Genomic DNA, 16,630 nt, shown 5'->3' with positions numbered 1-16,630 from the left:
TATAGCTATTTTATGATTATAAAAATTAGTGTTTGCATTGGTCCCTCCAAGGCGGTCTTATCAGACTCTTAGGTCCCACCGAACAGTTCGGTCCGACAACACGATTCGATGGTCCGGTCCGACCGACGACCGATTAAAGAAGATAAAAGTTTACTATACTATGAATTGCTTTTTAGTAAATGTACATGTACATGAATACATAAAACATAATTATTTAATGCCTAACACTTTATAATATCTCATTCATCTTTTAATTTTTATATTCTTTCGTTTCATTCAATTCATTTGTCGTCACGTAATTTAATTTAGTAGGATAGGTAGTATTATATTTTTATTTTTAGAAATAAGAATTGAAATCATAGAAGTTGATAAAACTATTGAACTACCACACTCTTCAGGGGGTGAAAGAATGACTATTGATGTAAATGAAAAAAATCCATCAAATTCTTTACATAAAATGTTAAAGAATTATACAAAAAAAAAGAAGATAATACTGGAAAAACATGTAAAATATGTCTACAAATATTTTCCAATTCTTCAAGCACAAGTAAATTATGCATATAAATGGAGCTCAAAATTTTAAAAACTTAATCAAATAAACATACTTATAGTTATGATTAGGGCTGGGAACCATTATTAAAAACCCAAGATTAACAAAATATTATTGGAATAGGTCTAAAATATTGCTATTGGTTTGAATAATATTTTCTATTACTTGTATGATATATTGGTTTAAATTCAAAAAAAAGAATAGAAATAAGAAAATAGCCAGGGATAGGCTCATGGGAACCGGGACATCAGCAGAGAAAGCTGAGAAAGATGATTTAAATGAAATCCAAAGCTATTTATCTGATATTTTATATCCGATCAATTCTAAAATACTAGATTGGTGGGAAGGGAATCAATATCGATTTTCAATTCTAACCAAAATAGCAATGGACTATTTCCCACAGCAGGCTACATCTGTAGCATATGAACGGATCTTTTCTAAAGCTAATGATATAATAACAAAAAAACGAAATAGAATGAATCTGTTCAATTTATAATGACACTTGAATCATGGATAAAAAATAGAATAATTTTTGATTTTTTTAGAAGAATAATTAAAATATTTATTTATATTTTATAACCAAATATCTATCGCATTATATATATCAAAAAAAACTAATTAAATATGTAAATCAAAATGATTTAAATTATATTCAATAAATTTGTATTTTAATATTCTTTTGAAATATTAGGCATTTGTATTGTATAATACAATAAAAATGATTTGATGATATAATTAAAATATTGGTAATTTAACATTTTTTATTAATAAATTTAATACAAAATAAAACTTTTGTAGCTTAATAAAAAATTTTTAGATGGGACCTGACGGACTGGACCGATGGCCCCACGGTCGGTCTCAATTGACTTAACGGTGGGATCGAACCGTTGCAAACACTAATAAAAATATAATATTTGACCTTTACGCTATTTAATCATTGTTGGATTAAGAAACATTTTATATTTATTGATTATGTGAACTAATGCAATATAAAATTATTTTTCAATCTACATTTCTTCACTCGAATGGATTATTTTTTAGGTAGTATCAGCATGAATTATCTTCATAAGAAATATATATTTTCACTTAGTAATGCTCCAACTCATAGTTGGTCCAAATTATTTTTCTTTAGAAATATTCAAAAAGGTTTTAAGTTGAATCATGCTGGGCAAGTGTCTTTTTTGCAGATTTATCACTTGCTTCTAATCTCGATTTTAGTTTAAATAATCTTAAAATTTTTTTCTTAAAGCTTTTTCATCTTATAATTAATCTACTACTCGCTCATGACTGCTAAAAAAACTATCCATAAACAATTTATACATTTACAAAAGTGGAACATTTATATTTAATTAGAGCAATACTTCAAATATTTTATATCCTAGAAAAATATAATTAAGAATGCATAAATTCAAAAAAAATTTCCCCCTTGGATGTGAAAAAAAAATAAGTTATAGCGATGTCACTGCTTTATAATATTTAATCATGAGACGATATCCAATTTTAGATAAAACATTTTCAACCAAATCAAGGTAGTTATTAAATGATCCAAATATAGCGGTCAATGGTAATGATTTAATTTACCATAATAAAATTAAATATTAAGCATATTTTTACAAAAAAAAATGGAGTCTCATAATTCATTTATAATTAATTTCTGTAATAAAGGCTCACTGACAAGCTATTCTGTGAGATGTGTAGAGATCGCAATATTTAAAATAGCTTAAATTATAATTTCAAATAATCAATAATTTATAATATACAATTTTAATTCTGACGGTATTAAGACATATTATACATATTTAATGAAGTTTATATGCCGACGAATATATATTGCATATAGATTATTTTTAAAAATTATAATTTTATAAATTTTTAAAATTAAGTAATTGAGATTTTTTTTATATAGTATGGACAACATTATAAAATTCCTCATTCTAATGTTCTTTATCCTTGGAACTCAAGGTATATTGTATCAAGCTATTAACTATGTTATTAAAACTAGTGAATATTTTTATAAAAGCATTTCAAAAAAAATTATATTCTTCCAAAAAATTTAAATTATTAAAATTAGGCCGATGTCCTCCTTTTTTAACTTCTAATATTTGATTAAATACAAACTGCTAAGGAATCTAATCAAGAGAATTTAAAATTATCATATAAAATGAATCCCCCGTAATATAACCAGCATTTTATAATGGGTTATACCATTTTTATCAATATATAGTCCTCCTTACTTAACAATCGAAAAATTGGTATATCCTGTTATGGTAAAAAGAAATAATCTTTATTTAAACACAAACATTTTTTACGGCATAACCTTTTCCTCATAATCATCTATTATTGAAATAACATTTGTAGCATCGTTAAAATCCTAAAGTTGTCCATAGAATTGTCTATGGTATTTTTCTCCAGGATATTTGTTAAAGGAGAAGCAGAAGCAATTTCCATAAAATAGTTTGATAAATAATTTATATTTAAATTTCTTACTTCGGCTAAAACGTTGGAGATACTTGAAAGATAACTACTGGAAAAAAGATACTCTGGTATTTAAACAAAATTCCATATTAAATAAAAAATTACCTAGAAAAAGTTATTCTAGCAGCCTAAACAAATTTGTGCCTTGTTTTTTAGATTTTTTTTTATATTTGCATAAATTATTTGGAGTGCTATTCTTTTTATTAAAATCGGCATGACCTAGCTATCATAATAAGAATGGAATATTAATTGTAAAGATGTTGCAGCATCTGAATGAATAGAGGGAAAAAAAACTTGTGAAAAAAGTTAGACTTAAAACTGCGGAAAAAAAGGAAAAAACTACTCAAAGAGATTTCAAGGGAAACAAACTGCAGAAAAAAAGAATTAGGAATAAAAGAAACTCTGGTAAAAAAACCCTTAAAGAAAAAAAAACTGACAGAAAAAAACTAAGGATAATAAAACTCAAGGAAAAAAATTAAAAATAAAAAACTGTAGAAAACCTAATAATAAAAAATTGTGGAAAAAAATCTGTATTATTAAAAAGAAAATACTTCAACAAATAATACTATTTTTAAAATAAATTTGTAAAATGACTACATTATATTTGGATATCACTATATCTGATGAGATAAATGTTTAAAAAATAAGTGGACAATGTTAAATTATTTTTTTTAATAATAGTTTCTTTTAAATTCAGCTCTTATATATGATAAAATGTAATCTAAATATATAAATAATTCTAGGATAATTGTCGAGCATATCTGTTTTCAGATGGCCTGTAAACATTCTGGAATTACTCTTAAGTGTTGGCAATAATACCAGATTTTTAATAAAATCTGTATTCTTCATTTATTCAATTTAAATTTATCAACTAATAGTTACCTTAAAAATGTTTTCTTTAATTTATTTAAAAGTTTTTTATTTTAATAATAGAGATTTTTTTTCAGTTTTTTATTCTTTTTTTCCCCTTTCGATTTTTTTCCGTATTTTTTTTTATTTTCTCTCGCTATTTTTTCCTTGAGATTTTTTTCCGCAGTTTTTTATTCCTAAGTTTTTCCTTAAGATTTTCCAAAGGCTTTTTTCCCATTGCCCATCTGAATATAGGGTTTCATTCATATCTTAGCTTGGGTCATCATCTAAATCATTCGCATAAGTCTTGTTCCAGAAAAACATAATTCAGAATCAGCTATCCGACATTCTATATAAATAATTTTATATGATTAATGGCCAAATTTTTTTCTTAGTTTTGTTTAAAATATAATATAAAATTCCCATTTTAAATTACAATGAGCTTGATAGCACAATCAGCCTTCGTCTCCGAAACAAAAGTTCTTAGGTTCAAATCTGGGAGATAGCAAAATATAATAATAACTTTTATAAATAAATTTTAATAGACAACTGACTCTTATCGGAATTAGTCTGGCCGGATCAGAATTGGTTTGCCGGATCGGAATTGGTTGATCAAAAATAAATTCAAAATAAATTAATTCAAAAAAAATGTAATACATTAGATAATAGTCTCCTTAAATAGTAATAAATTAGTTTGATATAAAAATTGAGATATATAATGAATTTCTAAAGTAATTTATAACTATAATTAAGTCGTAAAAGTAACTAGTTACATCAAGTTATTCATATATTATTTATATAACTTATTCTTTTCAATATAATTCTTTTACGCAAATTAATTTTGCTATTTACAAATTTAATCAGGAATTTGAATGTATATACAATTTATTAATCAACAAAATAATTGCACAGAAAAGAAATATCATATAATATTAATTTGCACCGAAAAAATAATCTTTCATAAAAATTTAAACTTAATAAATTTTATCAAACTTTAACAAAAAAAATTTTCAAAATTGGTATCTAAAAGGTGGGCTTATATTTGATAAACACTAATTTTAAATTGTTTTAGTTATTCAATTCTGGTCTTGGACAGGATATTTAAGAAAAGTATGCATACAGAGTCGATTTTTAATCTAATTGAATTTATTTAAAAAATTATTATATTTAAATTTAGCTAATGGATATTATATGGCTATTTTTCAAGTTACATTCCAATCGAAGTTAATGTAACTACTTACTTAAACAACACTAATGTTGAATCCTACTTAGATTTGTTTATCACAACTTAATTTATTTTTATTTTGTATCTTTTTGACATTAACCTCAAACATTTTCAAACTAAAAGATACAAGATAAAAATTCAAGTTTTTGCTTAATAAATTTAAGTGGATCGAGGACGCCACTTAATAAATTTCATATTATAATACAAAGATTTTAAATGATCCTTTGCCTCGCAGTTGCAGAATTAATAAAATATTTGTGATATATAGGCTAAAATTAAATAGTTAATGACAAACAATGCAAAAATATATTACATTACACACTATGATCATAATTTTATATATAAATAAATATACTTTAAAAAAATTAAATTTTCATTTCTAGTTATTTTAAATAGCTTAGCTACATATATAAGTAGTAAAAACAATCAAAAATAAATTAAATATCATAATAGAAGATTTCTTATAAATATTTTATTTCTATAATAAAATAGTGTGAATAAATTTTATTTACTTTTGTATTAAAGGTATTGAGTCACCACCATTTAAAAAAATTTGATTGGAAGAATTTAGTTTAATATATAAATATTATAATATTCCGAATAAAAATATCAAATATTATATCTAAAAAGCAAACAATAAGCAATACTATTATACAATTATATAATATTATGTTGCTAATTAAGGGAAAATGTATTGTCAAATGAAATCTATCTTAATTAAATATATATGATTATTTTATTATTTTATTTTACTTTTGATAAGTCTAAACAATAATACTTTTGTTCGCATCTCGCTAGTTAACAATTTAAGAGAGCTTTGAAATTGTTTATCCATTATAATTGTATTTGCCAATGATAGGCGTCTCCCTTTTTAGTTCCTATATATCTGATAAATTATCAATATTAATGTTATAGGAATGGGCAGGAATTAAAATATATTTAAGGTATACCTTTTTTCTATAACTAGAATTGGAATTAAATGTTAAATTTTATAAACATTTGAAATTTGAACAATGTAATATTTTGGTAAATATATTTATTAATTCGATTATATCTGTCATTCTAGGTCGAATTTTGTGGAAAAGTATATATATTTATTTTTTGCTATAAGATCCGTCACATTTGTTCTTAACTATATGCGTTAATATTAGTCAAGCTTACGTTTTTAAACAAGTGTCATAATTAAGCGAACCAATTTTTGCACTAAAATTATAACGACCGGCTCGCTGAGTTGAAAAGTTCAATTTGTGCAGTACTATAGGTGAAGTTATTAAGGAATTATATTATTATGCGAATTAAAGATTTTAATGATAACTTGAATAAATAGTTTGCTATGAAGCATATTGTTCTATGTTTTTTAAATTATATTAAGTTCTAAATATTAAAAATCTTCCAAATTTTAAGGATAATGAAATTTAGTATATTAGGAGTTTTATAAAATAAAGGTTCCCATTAGAATTGAGGGGGGGGGGGGGGGTGATATGGAATTGTAAAGACACTATCGTCATTAAAATAAAATTGCAGGTAGGTAGCAGAGTTGTTAAAGTAGCGCTCTATTCTTTTTGGAGCGATAGCTATTAGCGCGTTATTATTTATTTTTTTAGCGTGCTCCTTTTTTGAAGGTACGCTACTTTAAAAATATAATGAATGTAATTATAAACATGAAAATTTATATATAATATCATAATTAATTATAATTCATTACTTAATTTTGAAATTAAAATTTATATTTTCAATTTGTATTATAAACCTAAATCATCTGGTGCAAATTATTTAAAATGTCATGGCAAATGAATATTCAAATCGATGTAAGTGAGTCAGATAAATATGATATTAATGAAAAGGAAGTTACCCTGGAAGAAAATGTTCTTGATAACAATAATACAAATTTTCCATTTCCAAAATTTGAAAAATATTTTAAAATTAATGTAAAAACAAAAGGTGACTACAAATTTATTTGTTCAAACTGTAAAAAAATATATCCTCAAATAAATCTAGCATCTCTCAAAAAACACTTAAAGGTAGTCATTTTAAAATTTTAGTAGTATCAATTTAAGAATGTTCATGCCAACAGTTTTAAAGAGATAGAAAAACATCTTAATAATTTTGGTATAGAGGAGACTACTTCCAAAAAGACGAATTAAATTCAAGCGAAATTGATTAATAATATTGCATACCAATATTTCTCAGAAACTGGCTGATAAAGTTATTGTCGATTTTATAATTGATACAAATCAGCCAATGTCATAGGTTGATAATCCATTATTTACCATGATGATTAAAACTCTATTCCCTGGTACAACAATTTTTTGTCGCCAGACACTAATGGTTGAGATAGCAGATAAAGATGTCCTAGTTAGAACCAAAAAACGACTTCCACTGATAATTTTTCTGAAATAAAGGATACTAATATAATAGGAACTCCTAAACGCGTTTTTTAAATCTAAAAATACTCAAATGAGTATTTTTGATAAATCTTTTTATATTAAAAATATGTTTATAAAATCAAATACTGCCATTCCCTCAAGTGCTAGTGTTGAGAAATTATTTAGTAAGACGAAATTTATACTTTATAATCGTCGCTCTAGACTCGAGGTTGATAGTATAGAATTAGAAATGATTTTATTATCAAAATGCAACAAAAATAAAAAAAGAATATTCCATAAATAGTAATTTTTATTAATAAATTATAGTCTTTTTACATAAATTTTTTTATAATCAAAACTAACTGTTTAAATATTTATAAATTTTAGATTTTAATAAATTATATATACTATGCAATTACATTAAAAGCAAAAAATACAACACTAAAAAGTAACCAAGGCTACTTTTAAAAAATATTAGTTAATAGCGCGCTACTTTATTTTATGGGTAGCGATAGCGGTAGCGCACTACTTTTTTGATAACTAGCGATAGCGCTCTACTTTTAAGTATGGTTTAACAACTCTGGTAGATAATGAGAAAATAATTGCAGGGGGGGGGCGGGGTTGCTCATTTTTATTTTGCGAATTTTGATTTGGTAGAAGGTAATATAGTCATTGGCTTAGAGGTTTGGGATGGGAAGTCAGAATATACCTTTTATAATATAATTTAATATAGATATCCAATTAAAGCGAATAAAAAGAGTTGGGTTAAAATTTAACTCTTTTAAGGTTAAGCTACCTCTAGAAAGATAAAGGAAAGCTAACAAAATTAGCAATTCGAAATGTTAGAATTTTGAATTAAATCTAGGAACATTATAAGCAGATTATGCCGGAAATATTATATAGTATTAAAGTTAAGCTTTTTTTTCTAAAAGTATTTAGTCCACACTCCCTCGTTTATAAAAAATATATAATATTAATCATATACTGTGAATTATCAAATGATTGATATTTATTTAAAATTTGAATTAAAACTAACATTTTAAAATAAATAATTTCATAATAATAGTAAAAATAAAGACTCATAAATAATTTAAAATCCTGATTTTTTTCCTCCTTTGATAAATAATATAATAAATTCAATGATAGTTTTTTTTTATATTATTAATGAGTGTGCACTAACTTGTATATTTGCATTGCATTCGGGAAGAAGATTCATTAAACAATAAATATAATTATCATTATCATGGCTTCCGAAACTAAAAAATTAAGATCCAATTCATTCTTCCTCAAAATCATTAAACGTCATTTTTATTACTTAATCTAAGTGTTTTCTTAATTATATTTAACTCTAGATTAAAGTTTATATATTATTAGAGGGTGGGGGGGGGGCTTCAAACTGCTCTTTTTATCTCAATATAAATATATAAACAAAATATTGTTTTATATTAGGTAGACTTTATAAGAACCTAGGATCAGAAGAAGAGAAAATGGAATCTGATTTTAAGGTAAATTTTAATAGTTTTGACACCATAGAACATAAATCATTTTTAATTTACTCAATTATATTATGTCACTGATTATTATTATTTAATATATACTGAATAGCCTTGATTCTTTAAAAAATCAATTATAAGTAGAATTATTAATTACTAGTTATTAATGAATAAACATTTGTTGTCAAATAAATTATAGAATCAATATTATGGAAGTAAGGTACTATCAAGAAAAGTTAGGAGACTTTTTTTACCATCTTTACAAGTAAACTACCCGAAGAATAAAATCATAGAGATGTTAAACCAAGACAAGAAATATGGTGATCAAGATGATGATATCAGAGGTTTAAAAATGATCGATTGAATATTGGAGTGTTTTAATTCACAATGAACAATAACAAAGTTGTTTGCGCTGTTTTTGATAGAATAAAAGTTAATTAATAAAAAATTAAAAAATAAACAAAGTTTTCAACAAATTATTTGAATTTTTATATAAGATTTAAAATCTAATAGATTCTATAGTTAAAAAGCTTTGGATTCAGTATTCCAGTACTCAAGTGATGATATAATAAAAATTCCCATATTTTTTATTATATGTCTTGTCTTGGTAAAGGAGAATAGTTTTAATTTGTGCCTAAAATCAGAAGTTACCTACATAATATTTCCCTATAAAAGAATTTGATTCAGTCATAACTAAGTGATTTCTTATAGGTTGTATTTTATGTTCTCGATGTTAAATTAATGTGAAATAAATATAAAAGCTCGATTAGTAAATGTTCTTTTATTTAAAAATATAAATGTCAAAGTATCTTCTTTAGCTAAGCTATACCAGGTATCTTTTTAATCTATGAGTTTATATATTTATTGCGAAACATAAATAGATTTGCAGTACTAAAAGACCTTGAAAATTTTTAAAAATATGAAATCGAAAGTATAAATCACAGTTAAAAATTATCTGTAAGATCAATTCAAATTTTAAAAAAAAACGTTATAAATAATTGTTCTATCATTATATAGTATTTCTTGTTGTATAATAATATATATTATGATCAAGTATTATAGTGCCTATAAGATATTTTTCAGATTTGCTTGTATAGATTTAAATTAGCATTCTTGTTAAATAAGGTATCTAAATTATCATTCTTTTGTCGATTTGGGAAAATTAATACTTAAAGAATATAAAAACATATAATATGGACCATAGGGTTTAGAATGCTTTATAAAAAATAAGGTGCTTAGCCTTAATATTACATATAATATATTATTATTTTACACCTCTAATCATTTTTATCTATCAGAGGCGTAATAATGAAAAATATTGAGGACCCCTGCTACTAACGACAAAAGAACCTATAAGGTTCTACCCATAATTTGAGACCTATTGGGGCCTGTAAAAATTTGGTTTGCGAATTCTAATGCCATGAGGGGGTCTATAATGCCTCTGCTATTTATTCTATAAATTAAATATGCTTTTTTAATTTAGATATTGCTTTAGAAATAAATGACGCCGAAGTTTATAAAAGATTGATAACTTACATGAGAAATAATTGCGATGTATGGTTGGCATTAAAAGAGCGAATAGGTATAAATATTATTTAAATTATTATATTTACAATTATTTGATTCAAAAAGATAGTCGTTGTGATTCGCCATCAGACCTTTATAGAGTATAATTTATATTTAATATCACATTTTTATTATTCACCCACTAGTTCAAAGATGCAGAAAATTTTAATATTGGTAACTTAAACTTTTAACATACATGAAAACCTTCTTGTATTGTATATTATAGGTATAAAAAATAAGAAGATGTATTTACCAAAAATACTTCATAATGAAAATTATAACAAGTATTCTGCAAAATGGGATAAAGGCAAAAGACTGTATCTAATTAAATTACCTAAACATCTAAATAAAAAATGAAATTATTTATTCATTGTTTTTTTAAAAAATATTTTTAACGCATACTTACTGAATAACACAATCTTATTTATTAAAACAAAATCCCCTTAATTTAATCCCAATTTTATTAATGCGTGACAGAATAAAGTTTATGTAAAAAAAATATCAATAATATAGACAGTTATTATGAGCATTTATATTTATATCTGACCAGATTTCGAAATAAGAGCAAATATCTTCAATCAATACTATTAATGCCTTCGGATTAATTCTTGTAGATATATTTAAGATATTTATGGTGGAACACATTAGGTATAATGTAAATAATGATGTGGTTGGAGGGTGGTGAACTAGAATAATAACTTGTGGCTTTTCTACTGAGGCAAAAATTGTCTCATGTTTGTTAGGGAGCAGTAAGAAATAGATGTATACACTATGCAGCTCCAATATTAGTTATTTATTTTGTTAGAAATTAATTTCTTTGGCTACACTAATAATAAATTATTTAGAAATAACTAGATTTTTTTTAAGAATGCTTAGGAAAGGGGACGGGACAGGGGGGGGGGGGTATTTAGTGTAAGTACAAATTCCTAAGATGAAATATCTACAATCAAGGATCAATGAAACATACAGTTTCGGACTGTTCCGAAAAATAATATTAAAATTCTAATTAAATTTATTACATTTCTAATATTATTTTTATCTGATTTATACATTTTAAAATATATTAAAGAACTTCTATACTGTAGGTTAATTATAAAAATAACAGAAACATTGTGTATACAAAAACTTATAGTGTACACTTGTAAGAATTATTGGTATATATTAGAAATAGCCTAATAAAAATTCACATATTTTTAATTTCTTATTAAATTTCTCAAAACTTGATTACTACTATTCTTCGGAATTTTTAAGGAGCGGCACTACAGCAGCGGCGCTTCTAGAGAGTCGCTACATTTTTTAAAAAACACCTCCTTTTTAAAAATAAGGAACGGGAGCTAGCTCCTTTTAGAGCTGGAGTGGAGGAGCGCCGCTCCACCGCTTCTTTAAATTTAATGTATAAATTAAATAATTTTTTAATTATTAATAATATTTGTTAATTAAAATTCATAAAAATGAAATTTTATATTATTTAAATTTATCCATTATTAAATGTTGAGCCGAGTTTTATATTGGTTTTTCATCTGATCATCTTAAATATTAAACATCAAGTTTTTTTTTATGTTGAAAATTTTTTGGAAAATCTTGTAAGTCATATTAATATTCATTTTATAAATATATAATAAAAAATAGTTTTAGATATTATGGATTTAGAGATCTAGAAAAAGAAATGTAATTACCATTTCCATCATACAAAAAATATTTTAAACTTCTAAAAGATATTGATCCAAATGATCAAACAAATTTAAGGGCAAAATGCCTTTTATGTTTAAATAAAACTATTTCATTTTCAAAAGTGAGCAGTTTCAATCTAAAAAAGCATCTAAAAGTAAATAAATTTTCTTTTAAATACAAAATGATTTGGAAGATTTTTTTCGATTCCATGAAATCCATCTCAGGAAGATAATATATTGGACAAATATTTTTTAAATAATGTTACCAAAATTACTATTTTTGATAAATTCCCTGAATTAAAAAATATCTTTATAAAATACAATGCCCCGCTTCCCTCTAGTGCTACTGTGGAGCGCCTATATTGCAAAACTGGTCTTAGGGGAGAGGCGTGGATGTTTGATAGATTCTAATTTAGAAAATTTATTACTTATAAAAGCTAATAAAAGATTATAAATATTTTGATAGATCATTTAATATAAATAAAACTTTTTGATAAAAAATATGATTTTGTTTCGTATATCTTCTAAAAAAATGAAAATCAAAGGAGCGATTATGGAGTGGCACTCCATTATTTGGAGCGGGAGCTAGCTCATTTTAAAAATGTAGTAGCGGGAGCGGGAGTAAATACTTCTGAGAAGGTAGCGGGAGCTAGCTACTTTTAAAAAGTAGCGTTAACAACTCTGCTATTTCTACTTTTTGAATTTATTCTATCTTACCTTTCTATTTTTTATTTATTAAATTATTATAATTCTGCTTATTTATTTCTATAATTCCATATAAATAAAAAACAAAATGATTAACATTTATTCAAATTTTTATTTAAAAAAAGAAGAATGTCCATAATTTTTTACATTTAAATTGCGTTGGTCTTTCCTCTAATAAGATACTTTTTACTGGAAGCCGAATAAAAGGAATTTTTTGCTGTTAAAACTTGAAACTATCTTGATTGTTATTTGTTTTATGGCCGATGAACTTTTTAGTTCATTCTCACACCTTTCATTGGTAGATGCTGACGCTTCATCAGAATCAGAAGAATAATCTAAAAATTCTCTAAATGTTTTATTAATTACGGTATTTTTTTTTTGGGGGGGAGGGGGGGGGAGGGGGGTCGAAGATGAATTAAAAAACTTAAAAATAATGCATATCATCGAATTTTAAAATGACTTTTTTATAGAGTTTGAGTGAATATTTTTGAGCGAAACTCTTTGAAGGTTTTATAAAGGAAAAAGATTTTTGATCAAATTTTACCTAAAATTTCTAATATATTTAGTAAAAAAACTTTTATAATTAAATATTTTCTAATTTTCATGCATAAGGAATCTTTCAAGATGAAATCACAAATTTTTTAAAAAAATATATTTAAATATTTATTTTAAAAAAAAATTTTAAGATTATTTCATACTCTAATTTTTTCATTTTTAAAAATATTTTTAAAAAATTTTCTAATCAAATCGAATATTCTACGAATTAAATAGAATAGTGTTTTTATCATTCTTACGAATACAAATAATAATCCCAGTATTCGATTTGTATTTTTGTAGATGCACTTTGATATAATAATTAAAATAATTATATATTAATATAATTAGATTAGTTTCAGAAGCACGTTTGGGAACGTTTCTAAATCAGGAATAGAACAATGGAACATATTTTTGCCAGAAGGGTATGGAACAGGAGCATGAGTAGGTCTTTGTTCCGAGTCCCTGTCTCTAATACTTTGTCACTGTTTCTTTTGCAATTTTCTATCTAGACCATCTTGAACTATAAATATTTTTGATTTTTAAAATTTTTGATTTTTAAAATTTTTGATTTTTAAAATTTTTAATGTAGGCTAAGCATAGCCGTAACCAGGAAGGGAAGGGAAAGGGGGAAGGGAAATTCTCCCTTTTAAAATTTGTCTGTTCTCATTTTAAACCAATAAAAAATTTTCCCCTACACCCCCACCCTCCTCTCCTTCCAAAATGTATATAATATATTATTATAAACAAGAATTAGAAAGAAAAATTAGTAAAAATTAATAAATTTTTAAATAAGGACTTTAATTTAAAATTTTTAGAAAAAAAGTTATAGAAAAAACATAAAAATTCAAAATTATTTTTATTAAAATATAACATAGCCAATACAATAAATCGACCTAAAGACCTCCAATTAAATTTATGGGGGAACCCCTCCCCCTAGCAAAATCCTGGTTACGCCTATGGCATGATGATTGTTTAATATGCATGAAAACCACTTTATTATAAAGATTGTAAAAATAAAAGGTTAAGGAGGTAGGGACTAGTTATAAGTATAACAAATAGATTCAAACCTAATTTTAAAAAAATGTCATGAATTCGAAGAAAATTTCTTTCATAAATTAAAAAGTATAAGCCACTTCCACATTTTGTCGACATTTCTTTAAGAGAAATGTAAATTAATTTAATTTCATATATTAATTGTGGATGACAATGATCAAGAAAAACAGTAAATTGCATTTAAAATATTCGATATCATTTATTAATGGTGTATCTAAACTTGATCATAAATTTTTTGTACTTGGAATATAAACTAGAATCGCCGCTAATATTTTATTTTCTTTTAGGATGTGACTCGCCATTTAGCTTTCGGGTTACCTTATGATCTTTTGTTCCTTAACTACTCTTCATCTTTGATAACATTAATATTTAGTCTGTCCAGTCTTCACATGAACGAATGGAGGGGGGTCCTCCATATATATTTCAAAAGGTATTAGGTAGGTACCTAGGGGGGGGGGAGATAGGAGTAAAAAATGATAGTAAATTTAGGAGTGGCGCCCAAGAAAATATTTTCTCTCATGGAGGAAACTGTTTCGGTCAATAAAAATATTTTAGATAGGGATTATAAAATAACTCCTATTTTTAAAAATTATCTAGGAGATGACTATGGGTATAATTGAATTTTTAATAAATATTTAATTGTATAAAATCCGCATAACTATTTTCTCTAAAATTTAAAAATTATTCTAAGTAATGCTTTGCTAAAATTACCAAAGAAAGAAAGAAATAAATTTTTATTCGGTATTTAATCAGAAAGCAATTTTTATTGCTCAACCAACAACCCCCCCCCCCTCAAAAAAAAATATAAAAATAAAAAAGATAAGTCTTTATTAGTAAAATCTATGTTCTTAAAACAAAAAAAATTAAAATATAGAATAAAAACTATGAATATATAAGAAATCAGAGGTTAATAAGCTGTCCACATCAGTGAATCGATAAAAAATTAGCCAAAACTTTTATTATCAAGTAATTATGCATTTCATTTTATAAAAAAATTTATTATATTGATCTTAAATTTATAAAATAAAATACTATTACAAAATAGTCATTTCTATATCATTCAATAGATACTGAATAATCCTTTACCAAGTGGTGTTAAAAAGCCCGATTTGGGTCGATTTTTAAATACGGCTGGATTATGATTTTAACCAAAATTATATTATGTAAGCCTCAAGATTTGGCAAGTAGAAACCCACACCTTTCAGCCATCTGTGAACAAAATAAGACTTACACAAGATTATTTTGGTTATAATCTTAATCGGGACGTTTTTAACCACATGGGGCTTTTTAACTATACAGCCAAAATTGTTTAATTGCGAAAGCCTGCGACCAAAATATTTTAAAATTGGCAATTATACGATTAAAAATCAATAATTTATTTATTAAAAATCAGTTTGTGTTTTTTATAAAAATATTTATCATCTATATTTATTTAAGCATATAAACCATCAAACTTTGTAATAAATACAATTTTTATTTAATGTAATAACTTTATATTTAAATATGAATAAGTTTTAAAACGAATAAAAAACATAAATTTTAAAAATTTATCTAGTATGTTTAAACATATGAATTTGATTTTTCCAACGTAAATATCAAGAATTTTAAATATAAGGATTATTCGAAATTCAAACAATAATTTTTATAAATACCACCTTTGATAATAAAGATGTTCAATTTATTTTCTTTAATATTTGTTGATTTATTTAAAATATCTAGTGGCCAATTAGAAATATTAAAAAGCAGGCCAGACCTGAAAATTTAAGTTTATTAAAAGTGTTTTGTTTTAATTCACATGATATTTGATTTAAAATTATTTTACTGGATTCATAATATGATTATATAATAAAGATAATTTTTTTGCTACTTATAAAGAATATTTTGTGATAAGAGTTATCAGACTTGATGGTTAATTATTTTTATTATATTTTCTAGCTTTCATAGTGAATCCTGTTCCCTTGGATTATCCTGTGCCTATTTAAAGAAGGTTTATCCATAAATAGCTTGATTTTTTTATAAATTATCAAATCTATAGATTCCCTTAACCATTTCAGAGCTTTTATTACCCTCTAAAAAGTAAACTAATCTTTTTAAAATAAACTTATGAATTCTAATATTATAAATGTAAAAGTATACAGGCC

The 16,630-nt window shown here is 24.6% G+C and overlaps 1 protein-coding gene across 1 annotated transcript; it reads left to right on the top strand.

Annotated features, from left to right (window-relative positions):
• Nucleotides 1-2,415: 2,415 nt before the first annotated feature.
• LOC135928896 (uncharacterized) lies at nt 2,416-10,958 on the top strand. The gene is made up of 7 exons (XM_065465351.1): nt 2,416-2,512; nt 8,915-8,970; nt 9,158-9,302; nt 10,442-10,540; nt 10,591-10,625; nt 10,671-10,698; nt 10,751-10,958. The coding sequence occupies exons 1-7, from the start codon at nt 2,458-2,460 to the stop codon at nt 10,879-10,881; spliced, it is 549 nt and encodes a 182-aa protein (XP_065321423.1). The 5' UTR covers nt 2,416-2,457; the 3' UTR covers nt 10,882-10,958.
• The last annotated feature ends 5,672 nt before the right edge of the window (nt 10,959-16,630 follow it).

This window comes from Gordionus sp. m RMFG-2023, chromosome 4 (genome assembly GCF_954871325.1).
Source record: "Gordionus sp. m RMFG-2023 chromosome 4, tfGorSpeb1-WG-v2, whole genome shotgun sequence".
Classification (NCBI taxonomy): Eukaryota; Metazoa; Nematomorpha; class Gordioida; order Chordodea; family Parachordodidae; genus Gordionus; species Gordionus sp. m RMFG-2023.
The sequence above is the reverse complement of the archived record's forward strand: the minus strand, read 5'-3'. Positions and strand labels throughout refer to the sequence as shown.

Excerpts from the sequence above, each read along its gene's own strand:
- LOC135928896 (XM_065465351.1), top strand. The coding sequence starts at position 2,458 with ATGGACAACATTATAAAATTCCTCATTCTAATGTTCTTTATCCTTGGA. Across the intron at positions 2,513-8,914 it reads CTTTATCCTTGGAACTCAAG|GTAGACTTTATAAGAACCTA; the intron begins GTATATTGTATC and ends GTTTTATATTAG. Across the intron at positions 10,626-10,670 it reads CGCCATCAGACCTTTATAGA|TTCAAAGATGCAGAAAATTT; the intron begins GTATAATTTATA and ends TTCACCCACTAG.